The following is a 20,146-nucleotide window of genomic DNA, read 5'->3' as shown; positions in this document are numbered from 1 at the left end:
GTTACTTCACAGCAGGAGACAGCAGCCCCTCTGGCCCTTCAGACCCTTCCTTTCCCTGGGGATCTACCATTTTGATTAAGAAGGCTCTTTTTCTTAATCCACTCCTGTTGGGTAGGTGCCAACTTTCCCACCAAGACCCCATCGTTCAGGCCTTCCCTTGCGGGTGAAAGCAAAGCCACAAGCCACACTTCTGTAGCCCCCGTCTCCCTTGCCTTTTGCATCACTAGTATCTCTCTAGTTGGGTGGGTTGGGGAGTTTGAAGGAGCCACTGGCGTTAAGGGATGCTAAGCATGCAGTCTTCCCATTATGGAGAGTAGGACTTGGAATTGTGGGACTAGGCACTGGGCCCTGCCTGCCTTCCCTGGGAGGGGATACATTTAATGGAGAAGTTTAAAGAAGATATTTGATCCCTATGTTCCCTGTAGGGTCCCAAAGCCAAGACCAGGAGCTTTGGAATTCTTCGGGCCTTTGAAATCACTGATATAGTCCCTAACCCCTTATTTTCTGGAATATAAATTGACTTATTTGAACAGATGCTTGGAACCTCAGATCAGGGATTCTAACACCTGCTTGAGTCAGTCTGCCCGGTGCTCCCTGAGATAAGGAGCAAGCTCCCTAGGCCCGTCCCTAGGCAGTGCACGTAGGAGGCTTTGAGTGACTCCTTGGTGGCCGCCCGGGATGAAGTTACCAGCCTTGGCACTTCTGCTTGAGGAGCAGAGTCTATGCAGGGATTTCAGTTGCCGTACTTAAACACCATTTAGAGGAACCTCTGTTGCTGCTTCTTGCTTTTAGAAAACTTTTTATGCCTGATACCCTCCCCTTTCCCACCACTTCTACACAAACGACTGATATGCATGCTGCCTTGCTGGGAGACAATGTCTGGAGTGTGGCCAGTAGTGGGGCTGGAGGGAGGGAAGGCGCTGAGCACCCAACTCTCAACTTCCTTCCCCCTTGCCCCACCCTGACCCTCCACAATCACAATGGGGGAAGGAGAATCTAGCAGACTCGATGTCCCCAGCAGGGGCGGGGATCCCTGGCAAAGCAGGTTAAGAAAAACTCCTGCGGTAGGGTAAGTCTGGGGCCAGATGTTGTTGCCAAAAAGGACAAGGAGATGAGCCAGGTCAGGACGACCTGTTGAGAGGGAGCAAGTAGAAGGGGATAAAACTTGGAGGCTGGGGTAAAAGCGATGTCCTCCAGGATGGAAAGAGGGAGCCACTGGGATTGAGCAGGCATGGAAGAGAAGTGGCTGCGGTCATCTGCAGGACCTGAGCTCTGGGCAGCCGGATGACAGCGTGCCAGGGGCAGGGAGCTGGGTGGGAGGGGGAGGGCCAGGGCTCCTCAGACAGCCCGTGTTACAGTCGAATTGGCCTGGAAAGCTAGGGTGGAGACGCCAAAGCAACAGGCCAGGGACAGAGGGCACCACACAACAGCTTGGGGAGGGGGCTCAGGATGGGGAGTTTACTCTCTTGAAAGTGACGTTGGCCCCAGCTCCCCTCTCCTGGGGAGTGGACTGAGGAGTGGAGTGAGAAGTGGGCTTGGGGAGGCAGCTGAGGGGCCTTGACTGCCGGTCTTGCCTAAAGCAGGAGATGCAGGAGCCGGGCTCAGCAGAGGGCTCGCTCTGAGGAGTGGAGGTCACGTCGAGAGCCCTGTGCTCCGTGGCGCTGGAGATACGGGAGTGGTGGGAGAGGAGTTGCTAGGGTGACTTACAAAGTAAGTCCTGTGGTTGGGTACAGGCACAGATAAAGCCCCTGGGGAGGGCTTCGCAGAGGAGATGCCCTTTAAACTGCAGAGTGAAAGGTGCGTAACAGGTCAGCCAGTCAGAGGCAGTGGGGAAACAGCAATGCAAAGACCGAGAGGCATAAAAACCCCAAGCTTGGAGCAAAGTGCTCACCTCCCTGGAGCGTCAAGTGGGGGGGAGTGGGAAGTGCCCAGAAATAAGGCTGAGAAAGTCCATTGGGGTCTGTTGGGAAGGACTGGGCCTCCAGACACCCACGGAAGACAGACCAAATGAGGATGAAGTCACAGGATCTTCAAGACACTTCCCTTCACCTCCTCTGTCCTCCCAGAGCCCAGGCAGCATTTCCTTGCAGCTGCGGGCTCCAGCCTCCGGTCAGCAGGGGGAGGTGAGGAAGGGGCCTGAGGGGGAGGCACAGGAGGAAAGGGAAAGCAGCCAGGGGAGTAACATGTGCAGAGCGGGGGAAACAGGAAAACAAAACCTGATTCTTCCCTTGGATGGGGCACCTCCCCCGAAAACCAGGTGGCATCTGCTGTGCCTGAACCCGCCCCCCGCCCTCCCCCCGGCCAGTGGGAAGAACTAGGGGGCAGGGCGGAGAGCCCAGAGCTGGGTCGTGGTGGGCTTCTGCCAGAGGTGCAGAGCATACGGGAGGGCATTTTTGGCAGTGATTCCTATGTCCCCGGAACAGGGCGGCTGTCTTGAGGGATGGGTCCAGAGGGGCGTACAGGGAATGGATTCAGGGGAGTGGGAGCCAGGGAGTGGGAGCGGGAGCGTGGCAGCTGTGGCCTGAGACCTGGTGGAGAGTCAGAGGTCCTGCTCCCTCCCCGACCCAGGGCCCAGCCTGGCCAAGATGCAGGGAAAAGGCGGAGTGTGAGGTGCAGTCATGGCTCCCTGCCAGATTATTTTTGCCCCAAGTGCTGTGTTGAGGAATAGGTGCCCGAGAAGGGCTCCCTCCCTCTTTGTTCCTTGGAGGCCTCTCTCTGACCAGTAACACAAAATGCTTTCAGAGAGCGATGGGGGTGAGAGTGTGGGGTGGGGACACTTAGAGGGGCGAGAAGAAAGAGGAGGGCTCCAGTGGGGGACAAGAATGTAGACTTTGTTTTAGGGACATGGGCAAGACTGACTGAATTGTGCTGCCCTCGCGTGCATGTGTGTGTGTGCGCGCGTGCTAGGATTCGGGGCTGTACCTCTGGGGCCGGGGAGGTGGTGGGTGGAGGGATGTGTCAGGACTGATAGAAGGGCACAGGGAGAGGAGCAGGAAATAAGCCCTCTGTCAACCTCAGAGGGAATCTGGGAAAGAGGTTTCATCATCCTGTTTGTTTTAAGGGTTGGGTAGAGGAGGCAAAGGGGAAGCAGGGGACATCCTAGTAATAGTACGAAAGAGGTGACTGCAGTCTGAGGTCCTGTGCCCCTGCTCTGTACCCCCAGGGTCTGCTAGGCCCTTCTAGGCCTTCGCCCTTCCCCTGGGCACCAGCCTGAGCCTCTCATGACGGGCAGGATTCACGAAGCCTCCCTCCCTCCCTGTCCAGAGGGAGTGGATTCTCGGAGGGCAGCCACAAGCACCTTTAGGCCATTAACCCCCCAGGTGGCTGGGGAAGGGAGGGGAGGAGAGCTGGGGGGCCTGGCAGGGACTAGCAACAAAGGCCTTAAAGAGCAGAGACAGCGCAGATGGGGGCCTGACTCCTCAAAACCATCAGAACTTGGCTCGTCCACCTCTCTAGTCCTTGCCAGGAATGCACGGGCCCTGAGGGTTTACTGTGAGGGAGCGCCGGGGTGCAGGCGGGGGTGGGAGTGCTCCCTAGAGCACATCCTCAGGCAGTGGGGGGTCTTCAAGCACCATTCCTGAGCTCAGCCGATGCTGCTGCCCCTCCGTACCCAGCCCCCTACACACGTGCACACACATATCCTTCCACGGAAAAGTGTAAATTGTTTGCCGTTTGGCAGATAGCCCATCCGGGTAATATTTTTACAATGTACAAAAACATGTTCACACTTATTGTCTTCTCTGATCCTTGTTACAGTTCTGTGAGGTAATAGGGCCAGAAGAGGAGACCAAGGCTCTGAGAAAGCTGTTTTTGATCTTTCAGTGTTTTTTGCCCTGGGTCACTTGGTCCGCGCCTGAAGTGACGGTCGCTCATCTGATACATGCTGAGCTTCTGCTGGGTTCTAGAGCCCGAGGTGCCTCATGTCCTTCACATCTCACAGCAGCCCTGCGTTTTCGCCGTTTCACACCAAGAACAATGAGGCTCAGGGAGGTTAAGCCACCCACTCAAGCTTACACAGTGACGGGCAAGTGGGTCTCCTATCCTGTTTGACTCCGGAATCCAGTGCCCATGCCCGGGTACCGGCAGAAGTGCCGTGACTGCCCTGGCTGGGGAAGGCACCTGGCGGGCACTGAAAGCCAGATACCCGCCAAGAGACAAGCTGTGCTCCTGCTTTATGGAGGCCCTGTAGGAAGTGTTGCTGTGACTCGGGAAAGATGGAGGCGCCCCGCTTGCCACAGGGCTCTGCGGAACAGGGGCACGTGGCGGAGACAGGTCTCTGGTCCTCGGGGCAAGTTTGAGTTCGGATCTCCACCTGAGGGGTGGTGCAGCGGAAGTGCATGAGGAAGAGGGACCCTCTGGGAAAGAGGGATCCCAGGGCTGAAGGGATGGGAAGAGAAAGGAAGGGGACAAGGCAGGCTGTCCCGCCACAGGGACTCTTCTAGCTCCTGCTTGTGGCCAGGGATCATCTACAGACATACTCTGGTCTCAGGGCCACAGAGCAGCAGGTGGGGTCCTGAGAAGATGCCTGAGCCAATCAGGGGACCCCGGTACCTGCCAGGGAAGTGGGCCAGGTGTGAGGTGGACCCCATGCCAGGGAGGGTATTAAATGAGCTTCCAGCTTATTTGCATGTCCTAATTAACCATAAAATGAGCCCCAGGGGCAGCATTAAGCTGTCAATTTCTCTCCGCTTCCTTCCACTACTTCCCCTCACACATGGCTCCCCCCGCTACATTCCTGTATCACTTAGTCCCCACACATTCCCATTCACCTCTCCCCTCAGCGTCAGTAAAATACAGTCTCCATCATTTTCCCGGCAGGGGCCCAAAAGGGGACGGAGAAGGAAAAATAATGGGGGTGGGGGGACACAGATGAATCGGCCCTAATCTTTCATCAGCAAAGCACGGGACGGGGCACTACATCAGCCCTGTCAAGACCCGAGCAAAATTCCGCCACTGGCAGCCAGCATTCCATTTATTCTCCATGCGTGGATAATGTGGGGTGGATGGGTTTTGTTGTTGTTCCTCTTGACTTGGCTTTGGAGTAAATATGGACAGTTTGTGGGGCGGTGTGAAAAGCGCAAGCCTGCAAGTCAGCTGGAACTATTTCAATCCCAGCTCTGGCACTGGGACCCCCGGCAAGTTGCTAAACTTCTCTGAGCCTCTCCACGTGAAATAGGAGTAGCAGCAGCCATTTCCAGAATGCGGTAAGAAGGAAATAAGAGCACGAAGAAGGCAGTGCCCAACACCTGTGAATTTTGTGGCAGCATATGTCACTAATTGTTTTGTTCTGGCCCAAGTTACAGTGAGTTTTCATTCCCTTGGATCCCTTCTGGCTAACCTTTGGGTTAAGAGTTTCTTCTTTCTTCCTACTGGACCCCTTGAGTCAGGAACTGGGTCCTTGTCATTGCTGTGTTCTTAGTTCCTATCACGATGCCTGGCACTGGGAAGTGTTCAGAAAGTTTTGTTCAGTTGGTCTGAATCGCAATGACTGGTCCACAAAACTGATGCGTCACAGATGAATGGCCAAGAGGTGACCTGGTTTCCTGTAGGATCATTCCTGACTCGGAGCTGGTGCCTTCTTGAATAACTGCTGGATAGCTTCTCCCCCACCAGCAGCCCATGGCTCCCTCCTCTCCGGACTCAGCGATTCAGTAGGTGGAATCTTCACACACACACATTCTACACGTGTGCGCACACACACATCACCTCCACCACCCAAGGCAGCCACAGCCAATGGGCTTTCACCCAGGATGGATTTCAGATTTCTGTGGGGAGACAGGAAGGATGGCCAGGGGCTTCCTCCTCCAGAAAGGGCTAGCTCGGTTGGTAAACTCCAGGGAGACACGAGGAAAGAACAGGCTTTGGAGCCAGACATCCCTCTGTTTCAAATCCTGGTTCTTTCATTTGCTAGTAACCTCATATGGGCAGCTTACATGACCCCTAACAGCCTCCACTGAATTACCAGGTATTAACAATACCTTCTAGGGTCACTTTGAAGTTTGAAAGACATGTGCACTCTGCCTGGCAAATAGCCAGCACGCGCGCACACACACACACACACAAAAATTAAGCACCTTTCCTCTTGTAGCTTCTGCCACCAAAAACTACACATCTACCATTTGACTGCGTGGGAATTTGAGCTAGAGCTAGAGCTAGTGGGGCTGTTCCCAGCTAGAGCTGTGGGGCTTTTCACTCTAAGCCCCCTCCCTCCATCTCTGCCCCCAGGGGTCCAGGATGCAGGAAGAGACTTTCTTGTTATTTTTTCCTCTACAATTTGGTATTAAATGCTCTGAGGGCAGGAAGGCGTCTTGCCTCTAATTGCAGCTGTCACTCCCCATCAGGCAGAGGGGAGTTCAGCCAGGAGGAGGCGAGGGAGGAGAAAGGGAGTGCCCTCCTGGTCAGGCTCGGCCCAAACAGGGACCCACATTGTCTTTTCCCAGCCAGTGGGCGTTCCCTGCCAGGGTGGGAGGGACAGGCGGGCCCTGGATCTGGCAGTGTTGCTCTCCGGGCCACGTGCCCAGCACGGCTTTAGGTGTAGCCACGGGTGCCAGAGCTGAGCTGCTGCCCCTCCACCCTGGGTTGTCCTGGATGAGGTGGGAAGATGAGGCCAAAGGCATTTTAAAATGAGTGCGTATTTCTTCTTGGCTCACCGTGCCTCACTGGTGAATTTACATGTTCTTGTGCCCTGGGTGGAGGTTCTGAGCTGGAGACAGGGTGTTGGGGAAGGCGTGTGTGTGATTCCAGGGCCCGGCGTCTGTTCTTCAGTCAGCCCCTGCCTGCGGCCTGTACTTCGACAGGGAGCACATCCAGGCTCGCTTCCTCATCTGGAAAATGGGGAGAATACCTGCCTCTCTCGCCCATTTACGAAGGAGATAATGGATATGAAAAGGCTTTCAGACGTTTAACGTGCTATACAAATAGTAGCTTTCCTTTCCTGTGCTTCTGAAAAGGCTTGGGGCTTCCCCAAGCACTCCTTATACACACACTCCTTATTCAGCCGTTTCTCAGGGTCCAGGGATGGGCTGAAATCTCAAGGGCAACAGAAGGGGGTGGGAATTTGCCTCTCTGCTCCCACTCCCAGGAGGGCCAGGCTTTACTACCTGTGCCTGGAGCAGCGCTTTGCCAAGGAAGCAAACAGTTATGAGGCTGGGGACACGAGAAACAAGGTCTTTATTGGCGGCATCTCTGGGGAACCTGCGGCCCCAGTGCCCGATCCATGCAGAATGTTACACTGAGGTCTTTGGGGGCAGTGAAGGAATGTCAGAAGGATTTCCTGGTCTTCTCCCCCTGCCCCTCTCCTGCTGTCACCTCCAGCCCCAAAGCAGCACACACACACATTCTCTCTCTCTCTCTCTGTCCAGGAACTCTCGCCTCCCCCACCAGCCAGCCCCTAGCACAGCCTCGCCCAACTACAGGCCTGTCAGCTCTGCTCCAGACCCTCTGCTTCTTCTCCCTCCCTTCTCGGCGGAAGGGACTTGGAGTTAGGCTTTTGAAAGCCATACCACCCGGCCTCTTTCCCAGGGGCGCAGCAGTGGGACCTGGCCCTTTTGGGTCAGTCAAATTTCTACCTCTAGGATTCAGACCCAAACCGCTGTGTTAACATCAAAGCCACAGGGTGAGGATTCCAGGGCCTTGGGGCAGCTGGTGGAAGGATTCTCCCCTCGTCTGGGCTCCGAGGCACCTGGGAAGGGGCAATGTCCAGAGCCCTTGGAATGGCCCCGCTTCTTGCCCTTCTGCAAGCGTCCAGCTCTGGGCTCAGAGGCCGTGGGTGTCACCCAGCCTGGCTTCTCCTTCAGCAGCCGGTCACGGTCAGGCCGCACACTACGCAAGAACTTCCTAAAGATGTTTGCTGTTAGGGCAAACCTGCGGCCCAGCTCCCGTGGCTGGCCCCTCCCTCCTTTGGGGGCTCCTGCCTCCCGGGTCTCACCCTTCTCCCCACCCTTCTCCAGTTCCGGCAAGTCCAGCCAGTTGCCCACCAGGTCCGCAAAAACGTTGTCACCTAACACCAGAGGCTGTCGATTCCGGCCCCGGGACATCAGCGTGGAGGTCCAGTCATCCGGTTCCACCAGCTCTGGCCCCCGCTGGGCACAGCTTTGGTGCTCTGGCAGCCGTGTCCTGGGCGGGGGAGCCAGATCCCTCCCACACACACTCCTAGGCGATGGAAGCTTGGCGCTGCTGCCCAGAGAGGGTTGGCTGGAGGGGGAGCAGCCCGCAGGCCTGGCAGGACCGCTGCCACCCTCCCACTGAGGGGGCTCAAGCTGTGTCCGGGGGCTTTCAGGGCAGCCTGGGGCAGGACCCCCTCCAGAGATCTCCAGCTGCTCCAGTGCTGTCTGCACCTGCAGGAGCTTCAGTTCTTGCAGCGCCCCCATCATGCAGTTCATCTGATCCTGCAAGCCATCGCCCACTTCCTTCATGGACATCTGCAGGGGAGAGAGCACAGGGCCTGTGAGCCAGGGGGAAGGGCTGTTCCCCAAACACACACCTCCAGGGTCATTCCAGCCTGCCACTGACCCCATCTCTGTACAGCCTAGTACAGTACAGATCAGGGCTGGGAGAGGAGGAATTTTGACACGGATATGGCTGGATAAAGGAAATACTATTAATGGCAGCTGACTTGCTAAGACAAGCACCGTCCTAAGCTACATATATGTATACATATATGCATATGTATAAATTAATCTATATTTAATCTCCCCAACTACTCTATGAGGTAGTATTATTGTTCCTATTTTACAGATGAGGAAACTGAGGCACATAAGTAACTTGCTCAAGATTACATAGATAGTAAGAGGTGGCGCTGAGATCAGTCTGACGGTACGCAAAGTTCCGATGGCCATGTGTGTCCTTTGTGTCTGTGCCCTCTTCTTCTCCTGAGCCTCCCTGAGATGAGGATGATGAAGACAGTAACAATTTGTGAGCAGTTACCGTGTAACAGGAGTTGAGCTAAGTATTCTGTGCACATCATCTCATTTCATCTTTATGTAAACCCTAGGAGGTTGGTATTATAATTCTCATGTTAACATATGAGTTAACCACGGTGAGGGTGAAGTAACTTGCCTAAGGTTACACAGCTCACGTTGCTGGGACTCAAACACAGGACATCTCACTCCAAATGCTAGAGTCCCAACCACCAAGCACTGCCTCAGGATGGCTGGGCAGTGGAGGAGGGTTGAGAGGGACGTTAGGGAAGGGGATGAGCTCAGATTCCCTAGAGAAAGGGAGGGTAGGCCTGGGGTTTCCTTTCACTGCTGTTCACATCTGGCAGGTCAGGAGACAGATAAGGAGCCACGAGGCTCCTGTTTGCTGAGACCCCTGCCCAGCTCTGCCCAGCCCTTCTCTCCCTTCCAGACACCTGTCCCCTCTCAGCTGCTCTCAAACTTGGCTCCAGTGCTCTTCCTGCCTTCTTGGCCCAACTGGCTCCGCTGTCCTAGCCAAGAGTGGGGACACTGGGGGCCAGTTCCCCAGCCCCTCTGTGGGTGTCTAAGGCCCGAGTCCCAGGTGCCAGCTGGAAGGGGCTAAGAGATTGACTTGGGTGAGGGCCGAGTTTGGAGGCTGGGCAGGGGATGCTTCGTCTGATAACATTCACGAGGTTCCCATCCCCGGGCCCAAGCTGCCTTGGTTCTGCCAGCTCCCTCCCGAGATCTGCTCATGTTACAACGGCAAACCTCAGGCAAGGGGACCATCTGTTTCTTAAGCCCCCCAGAGACCCACCGGGATCATCTTACCTCCCAGCCTTGTCCTAACGCACAGAGCTAAGCCCACAGGGTGGAGGGGTGGAGGGCCTGGGAGGGCAGGCGCAGAGGCTCTGCAGCGCTGTGCTGGCAGCTGACCCTCTCAGGCTTTAGGGTCACACCCTCCCCTGCCAACTCGGGCTTTGGTGGGGGTTAGGGGCCAGCCCAGGCTCTCCTGAGCCACAGTGCTAACAGACAGTGGAGGACTGACTGTCCCTGAGGGCAAGGAAGCCTTTGCTGAGTGTAGGATTGCCCACACTCTGCACCTTCCCCAAGAAAGAGCAAGAAGAAGTGGTGGTTCGGGGCCTGACAGCCTGGGGTTTGCCAGGCTGCTGGGCAAGCATGCTCCATTTGAGTGGCAGCAGCATCAGGAGACACAGCCTGTAGGGTGGCCACGCTTGCTGATGGCCCCCTGCTCTGGCCTCTTTGGCTTCTACCTTCCTGACCCCTTCCTTTTGGAGGCAGCTCAGCCACAACTGGAAGACCCAGAGCAGAGTCAGGAGACTCTGAGCCCCAGACCAAACTCTTCAAGGTCCCTTCCTGGCAAACTGCTGCACTGACTCTCCTATTTCTGTCCCCTGCCTCATACCACTCACCCCGACCTGGAACCTCAGGGTCATATTTGGCTTTCCCACCCCACTGCCCGTTCCTGTCCCCAGATGCTGCACATCTGCCCTTCTACCCCCTGCAATGCTGCAGAAGCCTCCTTGCAGGCCACCAAATCAGTCTTCCCGACACACACCTCCGACCCTGTCACTCACCACTCAGATGCATAATCTACTCCCATGTACACCCCACGCTCCCATCAGAACCTCTTCTGTGATACTGAAAACGCTCTTCCCTGTCGTCCTGCTACTCACAGCTCCTCTGTGCCTTTAAGTGCTGGGTCACTGATGAAACATTCATTGAGCATCTACTTCTTGGGGGCAGGGACTGAGATCTGCACATCACTGTGTTGCCCCAGAGCCCAGCTAGCACCTCTGCACTTACTACATAGCCATAAAACATACACGGAGTACCGCTGAGCACCCCAAATTGCTTGCTGCCCTCAGTAAGTCACCACCCAGGGAGAAAGGGTCAGGAACGTTTCTCAAGGTTTCATTTCACCAAGAGGCACAGAGTCGGAGCTTGCCAGCTTCCTTCCAGAAGGCCAAACACAGTCCAGGTCAGAGGCGGTGGGAGGAATGAAATGACCCCATTCAATCCCTTCCAGTATGGAAAAATCCTTAAGAAATAATGCCGACATTTTGTACCTTTTTAAAGTGAGAACGAATGTGTGGGTGTGGGTGTGTATGAATTCAGGGATGCCCATGAAACAGAGGCCCCATTTAAGTAAATAAGAGCTGAAATTGCAGCCCTGTGGAAAACGATAGAGCACTGGTTAAGATCTTGGGCTCTGGAGACAAACGGAACAGGGTTCAAATCCCAGCTCTGCCATGTAATAGCTGTGTGATCTGAGCAAGCTATTTAAATTCTGTTTTTTAATTTCTCCATTCTTGCTTTTTTTGGCCGCCCTGCGCGGCTTGCGGGATCTTAGTTCCCCCACCAGGGATTGAATCTGGGCCACTGCAGTGAACGTGCTGCATCCTACGAACCACTAGACCGCCAGGGAACTCCAATTTCTCCATTCTTTAAAATGGGAATAAGAGTTCCTGCCTGGTCCAACTTTGGACAGACGAGACGAGGTAATGTGTGTTTATGCGTGGCCTACGGGTGAATTTTGGCTGTTATCTTAAGACTTCCTGAGAATTTCCAGAACATTTCTTCCTCAGTGAACCTGAACACGCAGTAGTGATAGGATTCCGTTCACCTGTCTGGTCTGACTGAGGAGAAACGTCTCGTCTGGTCCCTTTTCCCACCCTGGCCCCGCACAGAGGAAGGAAAGGGAAGCCTCGCATCCTCCTGCCCATGGTCCAGCCAGATTCGGTCAGCCGGCCACAGAGCGCTGACCTTGGAGGGCAAGAAGGCAGCTGTGAGGGGGGCTGAGGATGGAAGAAGGAAGCCCGAGTGTGGGAAACAGGGAGGCCAGGGAGTGGGGAGGCAGGAGCATCGGCTGGGGCCTGATGGAGAAGCGAGCTGCCTTTCCCAGCCCCGGGGGAGTGATGTCACCCAAGGAGAAAGAGCCAGAGGGCAGGCTGCTGTCTTCCCCAGAGCGTGGGACCTGCTCAGATCCCAAGGTTTCTCTTGCCGAGAGGGAGAAGAGAGAGCAACATGGGGTGGGCACAAAGGAGAGGCGCCAAATCTGAGAAAATCCCGAGCTAGAAACGAACACTAAATCCCATGCTGTAGGTGGTGAGTTCCTCTCTGGCCTCCCGGTGCCTCAGAGTCTCAGGACGGCGCCAAGTCATACCCAACTTGCCCTCAGGGCTCAGGTGGAAAAGTCACAAGAAGGCCTAATTAGTTCTGATTAGTTTGAATGGGAATGGCTCTAACAGGCACTACCCTCTTTCTCCACCCCAGCTCACACACACTCACACACGCTTGTACACACGTGTGCACACAGGCACAGAGCTAGCCTGCTCCACCGCCAAGCACAATACCCGTGATAAGCATATCCTAGAGACGGCTGTGCGAATCCCTTCTGAGAAAGGGCTCACCACCCTCCTTGCATCCACACCACCCCACAGTCCATCTCCCACGCCCAGCATCTTCTGGACCTCCAAATGTCTCATTCTAAAAATTTTCTTCCTGGCAAACTTTAGTCTCTCCCACTGCAGTCTAAACCAGCCCCTGGCTTCCTCCCTGTGGTAGAGCTGGATGGCCCCCCGGGCACCCTCCTAGGGTTTGTAAAGAGCCGCATGCTGTCCTGTGGAGACCTGGCCCACTCCAGCTGACTAACTCGGCCACTCCCCATGGGGCAGATTCACCACCCTTTTGCGCTTCGGATTCTGACTGTGAAATGATAACCCCTCACACGTGTGTAGCACTCGCTCTGTCTTCTACATGACCTTGTCTGATCCCCACAATTGCTCCGGGAGGCTGACGAGGCAGTTGGAGTTAATCCCACTTAATGGATTAGGAAGCTAGGGATCTGAGAGGTTCGTTTTCTCCCTCAGTGTTTCCTAAACACGCTTCCCTAGACTTTCCTTCATGATTTCACCATATCTATATATGACCTAGTCTCCTACTTAATACTTTACTTAAATCTGTTTATATAAATAAATGGATTTATATGGAAACTTATATGAAATGTATATCACTTGCCATAAACAGATGGTAACGCTTCCTATCTATCTATCGAAAACTAAGTTTTTCATCTGAGTATCACCTGATGTCATCTTCAGCACCTCCAGTGGAAACACGGATCTATTGCCTGAGGTTCCGAGGTGGGTTAGTGGCAGGACTGGGACCCCATGCCTGGCCCTCTTACTCCAGGCCAGTGAGCTTTCCATGTCATCATAATCCCTGACTCTTCAGCCTCATGGGATTGTTGTGAGAAGAAACCAGGATAGTCAGTGGGACGTGCGCGGGCAATTATCATCACATAAGGAGGAAGAACATGAAGTCTTGGAGGGACTCCAAGACCCAATTCAGTTCACTTCCACTGAAGGTGTTTCTTCACTGACTCATCTGAAGGGGGAAGATGCTGCTGGGAAGCCAAACCCCACCATCCTGGCCCTGAGCGCTCCGCAGGGTGGTGAGGGCTCAGCTGCCCATGGACAGCTCCCCTTCATGGCACTCGCTGGGCCCTTTGTGGTTTGGGAGGAGTAAGGATGGGAAAATGTGACACCAGCATCCTCGGCAACCTTCCCAAGCCCTCGCCTAGGCCCCTGACTGATCCCACAGCTGTGCCCTCCATCCATCCATCTCACGCCCTCTCCCAGCTCAGCCAGAATCCTTTGACACAGGCTCCAGTTTTGCCCATGGACCTGGCAGTGTGCCCTGCCTCGCTCCCCCCACCCCCATTACTCACAAGATCCCCACACAGTTCCTTTCAGCCCCTCTGGAAGCTAGAAGGAGGTTCAGGGCCGGAAATGGGAAAAGCCCAGCTTTTGCCAAGTGGCCCATTCTCCAGCTCCGTGAATAGGGACCTTCACAGCCCCCTGCTCTTGGCTGGAACTCTCAACAGGAAGGTAAGGTAGAAACTGTGCCAAGAGCCGGAGGAGGGAGGAGGGTAAAGAAAGGAGGAAGTGTGAAATGGATGAGCCCACTCTCCCAACTGAACAATCTACTGGGGGCCATGTGCTTGGGCAAGAGGCAGACAGACGCAGAGAGGGGCCCAGTCTCGGCCCTGCAGGGAGCTTGCCTCTCAGCCTCACCTCTCCCCTGTCCAGCTTTAGCCCCTCTCCAATGCAGCCAGTCAACCAAGTTCCTTGGGCATCCAAGGGACCTCAAAGAGTTACCTTCTTTTTCTCCTTTGTGATTCAGGCCTTCATACTCTCCTGTGTGGACTCTTGTAATAACCTTCTACCTCATCTTCCTGCCTCAATTCCCTCCCTCCCCCCATCTCCACCCCCTACCACCTCCTAGATCCCAGGGCACGTCTCTAACCACGCTGCTCTGCAATGCATATGGAAAAGGTCAGACTCTAGCATGGCATTCAACCCCACCCACCCCTTCTGCTCTCAACAGCTCTTTCAGCACTGTTGCCCACTCTTTTTCTGCATATAGCCTATGTTCTAGCCATAATCCAGTGAGTCTTCAAATGTCCCCTCTAGACAGTCTTCAAACACCCCCATTACTTCCATCTCTGCACGTTTTGGTCATGTCGTTTCATCATCTGCCTGAAATGCTCTTTTTCTCCTGTTCCCGTCCTTATTTATCCCTCGAGGTGTGGTTCAAATGCTACCACTTCCATGAAGCCTTCCCTGATCCCCTAGCTGGAGGTAATTCCTCCCTCTCAGAGCACTGAATGTGTGCCTCTCATCTAGTATGTATCCTCCGTTTCTATACAAGACATTTGCATGCATATACTGGCTAACAGTGTGAGATCTGCAGTCAGACTGGCTGGGTTTGAATCGTAGCTCTGCCACTTATCAGCTCTATACCTTGGCCAAGTCACTTAACCTCCCCATGTCTCATTTATAAAATGGGAATAATGGAAGTACAACTTCTTAGTGTTGCTCTGGCAATTGACATAATACCTGAGATATCTGACATATCAATAACTGTTAACATCAATATATATTGTTATTATTATCACTCCTATTAAACTCTAAGTTCCCTGAAGGCAGGATCAGTGTCTATTTGTAACCACAGTACTAGTGCCTGGCAAAGTGCTTTAAACATAGTATGAACTCACTGTGTTCTGTGAACGAATGACACATGCACACCAGTCTGATCAGTTCATCACTGTGAGTTTACCAAGTGCTTACAACACATCAGGTACTGTGTTATGTGCTAGGGACATACAGCTGGGGAGGCACTTGACATAATCTTCACAGTAGCTGTATAAAGTAGGTATTTTTAAAACCCCATTGTACAGATGAGAAAGCTAAGGCACAGAGACGTCAAATAATCTGCCAGGGTCACACAGAGCCAGGTTTTGAGTTCAAGTTGGCCTGACCCCAAATCCTGTGCTCCACGCTCTTCCCACTGACTACAGCACCCCACATTGTCGAAGCCAAAGTCCTCTTCACTCTAGCTCTAAACATCAAGGGAGACCACATTATGAGATCCTTTGCAGAAGCTTTTTTCTGCCTCAGGAAACTTGCTCTTTTGCCCCAAGAGCTGAAGGCTGTTCCTAATGTATCTCCTCTATCACCTTCTTATCTCCTCCTTATTTTGCCTTTATGCTCTGGTCCTCCTCCATGTACCAGAATCTCCTGCACTTGTGGCCACTAGTGGCTAGATAATTGCCTTCTAGGAACACCAAGTTGTTCTAGAAGGACCTTCCCCAGCCTGAGAGAAGTCTCTCTGCTGCTTCACCATGCCTCAGCTAGGATCGACATTAAAGGAGCTGGTTCCATCAACCTCCTCCTCCTCCAGGAAGCCTTCCCACCCTGGCTGTACTTTACTCGGCCTTTATGCACTCTGTTTGCTCTACACTGATCTGAAATCATGAGCAACACCCTGTGAGCATCTTACATCTGCTTCCTCTGTGTGCCTATGTCTACCCCATTTGTTGGAGGCCCTCAAGGGAGCAGTGTATAAGGAACAGCTGGTCCCAAGGCCTGTGTTCAGGCAGGGCCCCTCTTTGGCTGCTGGAGGGGGGAGAGATATATGCCCTACCGAGTAGTTGCAGCCCTGACCCCCTCGTCCTTATGAAGAAGTGTGTCAGCTGCTGCTACTCTCCTGCTACATTTCAGCCCTGAAACCAGATCCCTGTCCTCTTCCAAACAGGGGAGAAGGGCCAGTTCTCCAGACATCAACCTAATTGAGCCAGGATCCCCCAATTCTCAGCCTCCCTCCAGGGCTCACTTGTTACAATGCAAATTTTCTGCTTCAGGAAATTGGGAAATTCTGCTACTTTGGTTTTCAAGATCAGACTCTTCTTGTCTACATTTTCTGGGCCAAGGGCAGGACCAGGAGGCAGGAGAGGAGTGCACAACACCCTCGACAAAGATAATTTCACAACTCCTGAATGTTTCTTTTTCTAGCAGCTTTAACCCACAGGGTCTGTAGGACGTATGCTTCTTGAAGGGAATTTAACGGCATAAATGAATGTAGAACTTGACTAGTATTACATGAGTGCCATTCCCGGGCACACACTAACTTAGGGCAAAGCCAAGCAACACACAGTCTTCCTGGGTGGCAGGGAAGATTCTGCCTGGGATGAACACACACACACACACACTTCAAGCTCATGACACATACTGACTATAAGCCTTTCCCACCGCATTGCAGACCCAGGGGATAAACAAGCCAACACCTTCCTAACCCAGGCACAACCAAGCTGCGTTGAATTCAAACCCCAAAGTCCTTAGAGGAGCCAAAAGGCTGAGCCTGAGCTAACTCAGCTCCACTTTCTCCTTCCCTCCATTGGGAAAACAGAGTCACTGAGATTTGGCTCTGCTACCTAAGCACTGGGCTGAGGTGTCAGGGAGTGAACAAGACTCTAATAGCTCTGCCTGTCACTCTGCTCTGTCTCCTTTCTGGGCAGACTGGCACTGGGGAGGGGGCGGAACACCATGGGTGGAGGGAGGGTGCAGAGCTCTCCCATCTGAGTGTCATTCTGGGCCCCAGGCCAGGCATTTGGCTTCCTCTCCAAGAGAGTCAAAGGCTGAAGCTGCTCAGACAAAGGGCCAAATGAAAGCTAATGGGGAGCTGGGTGACTTCAGCCTCTCCCCTTCCTCCTTCCGGGGACTGGGGCTCAAGTCCTTGGCAGGAGAGCGTGCAAATCAAGACCTGGAGCTCAGCTCCGTGCAGATTCCTATTGCCTGTTTTATTCTCCTGGCGTCCACAGACTGTCTTCCCCCCCTCACCACCTCCCACCTAAGGTGCTGTAAAAAAATGCAAATCAGTAGGATTTTAAAATTCAAGCCCATGCCAGGAACACCCACAAACCCTCTATTAAGGCAGATCCTGAGGTGGGTGGTGTGGTCCCAGATTCCAAGCAAAAAAAAGAGGATTCTGTTAGATTCTTTTCTCAACATGGCCCTTGGACTTCAGACATTATCTGTGGTAACCTTGACCTTTCTTTCTGGTATTGGACAAGTGAATGGGACAAGTCAGAATTATGTGTGGGCTGGGGCCAGCCATCCCAAACTGACATGGAAAGCATGAGAAAATGAGTATGGGAAAGGACATGATGGAGACTCTTCTGTCCCTCATCTAAGAAGCATTCCTCTGGGTAACGTTCCCATCTGAGTGTCACCACCAAAAGGGCTTGCGGAGGAAGTCCCAGAGAAGTGACCATTGACCTGAGAAGGCAGGCCCCGGAGTGGGACAGACAGAGTGCCTGGGCCACTTGACCAGGAAGCATCAATGAGAACACCTGCTGCTACAAGCTCCCCCTCCCCCCAAGCTGGCCCCTGTTAAGGCTGCCAAGTTTCCTCCCCAGCGGGAAGAGTGGAGAGTTTGCAGGCAGGAGTGGGAGAGGCTGTCACGGAATCTGGAGAGCCATGGGCTGGCACTTTTTGGATCCAGGTCTGCTGTTGTCAGCCTGGGTGCCCCTAACCCTGAAAAGTAAGAAGAAAGAGGGGAGAAAAGTGAGACCGAAAAGAGGTCGACTCCAAGAGAAACAAACTAAAAGGGACAAAACGAGGCGGAGGCAAAGCCCCAGGAGAGCCTGGTTGACAGAGACGGCTGTGGCGGCCCAGGTGGGGGACGTGCATAATATCTGTCTGAATTCTGGTGGTGGATAGAACAAGAGAGGTGGCAGGTGGGAGGGGGAGGGATATTAAGTCAGTGAGAAGCAATGCGCCTCCCACAACAGAGTTTCGGCAGGCACCGCTCTCCCAACTTGGGCGATTTCCACGCCCCGCCGCCCACCCCCCGACCCCCAGACTGTGCCACTTCTCCTGGCCCCCGCACCCCGGCCTCTGCACGCTCCCTCCTCGTTCCCCCAGCCCAGACCCCTGACATCTGGCTGGGCCTCCGCACTCCCGCTCGCTAGCTGCCAGGCGGCGCCCGTCCTCCCGCGCCGGGCCCGCCCCCGCCGGTCCAGCTGCCAGCCCCCTCCCCGCTGGCAGGCAAGTCCGGGCAGACAGCCGGCAGGGCCTGCCCCTGCAGCCGCGCCAGCCCTGCCAAGCCCGGCCGCCACAGCTGGGGGGGTGGGGGGTGCCCGGAGGTGCCAGTCCCCTCGAGCGAGCAGTCCCTGGCCGACCTCCTGCCCCGAGCAGGGTTGGGGCCACGCACCCTCCTCCCGGCGCCCCGCGCAGCCCCAGCTGCCCGGCAGCCGCGTCCCGCTCTTTCCGTGCGGGCGCGCGCGTCCCACCGCGTCTCGGGTGCGCCCTCTTTGCTCTCTCGGGTCTCTGGGCACATTTCGGTCTGGGCTTGCTTGGCTCTCTCCGTCTCTCTCACTCGTTCGTGCCTGCCTCCCTCTCACACAAGTCACTGCTCCAAGTTTCCTCGGGGCCCCTTTCCCTCAGGACAGGCCCTGTCCCCCGCCTGCTCGCCGTGTGCCCTCCTCTCCTCTTTGGGCCTCCGCCCCGCGCACGTCGCGGTCCCGGGATCCGGGCGGAGGCCAGGTACCCGTCGTGGAGGAGCAGCCCTCCCAGCCCCCGGCGCCCGCTCCGCTCTTACCAGCTCCTGTTTGAGGCGGCGCAAATAGCAGTCCATTTCCCTGCTCTTCTTCCTCATGCGCCTATTGGCCGGGCTCGGCTCCACGAGAGAGTCCCAGGATGGGAACACCGGTCCCACCGAAACCGCGCTCGGCCGGCTCCCGGCCCCAGCGCTCCGCGCCTCTCGCAGCGCCGAGCCGAGCCTCTACTCCCAGGTCCGGACTTGGAGCCGCTTCTCGGCTACTCGCGGCGCGCAGTCCGTGCTGGGGGCGGAGGGAAAAGTGGGACAGCCTATGAGAATGCAGGAGGGATGCCTTCAGCCAATGAGAAGAACGCACGGGGGGCGCGGGCTGGGCTGCAGTGGGTGGGCCCTGGAGAGGGTGTGTGCACCAGGCGAGGGCCTCCGCTCCTGGGGGGCTGACATGGGGGACTCCTACCTGGTCCTGTCCGGTGTGGCGGGGGTATCGTGACGCCGGACTGTACCGACGTCCCCCAACAAAGCACGTGACCCCCAGAGAGAGCCCCGTCTAACGGATGGGCACTGGGTAGCGGTCTCGGAAGAAGCTGAGTGCCTCAGTGTCAACACTGTTTCCCAAACTCCGATCAGAAAAGGAACACCCTCCACCCCAAATGCCGCTCGGCAGCTCTTTTGAATTCTGAAGTGTTAAAAAAAGTGGACTCTGGAAGTGTGGGTCTACCTCACCTTCCGGTCTACTCCTCACCCCTGGAGCGGAGGAGCCGCCGCTCGGTCCGTTCACGTATTTAACACGAAGCAATGGAGGCTCTGCTGTACTCCCTGCAGGGTTATAGGTCTCCGGTTACTGAATAAGACAGGCTAGGTCTCTGGTCTCAAGAACGTACAAGGGGCGGCGGAAGGGAAGGGGATGAGACAGACAGGTAAAATATAAAAATTAGACACCATAATTTCAGGTAATGATTCTTCATGAAAACATAAAATAGGGTAATGGGTTGGGGGCTACCTTCAATAGGGTGGGCAGGGGTGGAGGAGCCGGCCTTTCTCTCCCCCAGTACTGCGGCGGCGTCAGTTATCCTAATTCTTGCTCTGGCCACTTGCGCAGCTCTCTGTAAGGTCGGGGGAGGGAGAGAGGACTAAAAGATGCTAACATTCTATTCAACAGACGCGGCCCATGCCCCGGAGGTGTGCGAGCTCCAGCCAGGCCCTGGGCGATGGACCCGAGAGGGGCCGCAGGCCTGCCCGGGCGCTCCTCCCAGCCGAACCCAGGACCCCCAACGCCGGCCTCCGCGTGCGTCGAGGCTGCGGTTCCCACCCGGTGCCCAGGCTCCCTGCAA

The 20,146-nt window shown here is 55.1% G+C and overlaps 1 protein-coding gene across 1 annotated transcript; it reads right to left on the bottom strand.

The window, feature by feature from the left end:
• Positions 1-7,181: 7,181 nt before the first annotated feature.
• Positions 7,182-18,918, bottom strand: INKA2 (inka box actin regulator 2). The gene is made up of 2 exons (XM_061186177.1): positions 18,858-18,918; positions 7,182-8,420 (listed from the first exon to the last, which is right to left on the bottom strand). Exons 1-2 carry the CDS (start codon positions 18,912-18,914, stop codon positions 7,578-7,580), a joined length of 900 nt encoding a protein of 299 aa, XP_061042160.1. The 5' UTR covers positions 18,915-18,918; the 3' UTR covers positions 7,182-7,577.
• Positions 18,919-20,146: the final 1,228 nt, after the last annotated feature.

This window comes from Eubalaena glacialis, chromosome 3, assembly GCF_028564815.1.
Source record: "Eubalaena glacialis isolate mEubGla1 chromosome 3, mEubGla1.1.hap2.+ XY, whole genome shotgun sequence".
Taxonomy (NCBI): Eukaryota; Metazoa; Chordata; class Mammalia; order Artiodactyla; family Balaenidae; genus Eubalaena; species Eubalaena glacialis.
Note: the sequence above shows the minus strand (reverse complement) of the source record. Positions and strands in the feature narration are given on the sequence as shown.

Excerpts from the sequence above, each read along its gene's own strand:
- INKA2 (XM_061186177.1), bottom strand. The coding sequence starts at position 18,914 with ATGAGGAAGAAGAGCAGGGAAATGGACTGCTATTTGCGCCGCCTCAAA. Across the intron at positions 8,421-18,857 it reads GCCGCCTCAAACAGGAGCTG|ATGTCCATGAAGGAAGTGGG; the intron begins GTAAGAGCGGAG and ends TCTCCCCTGCAG.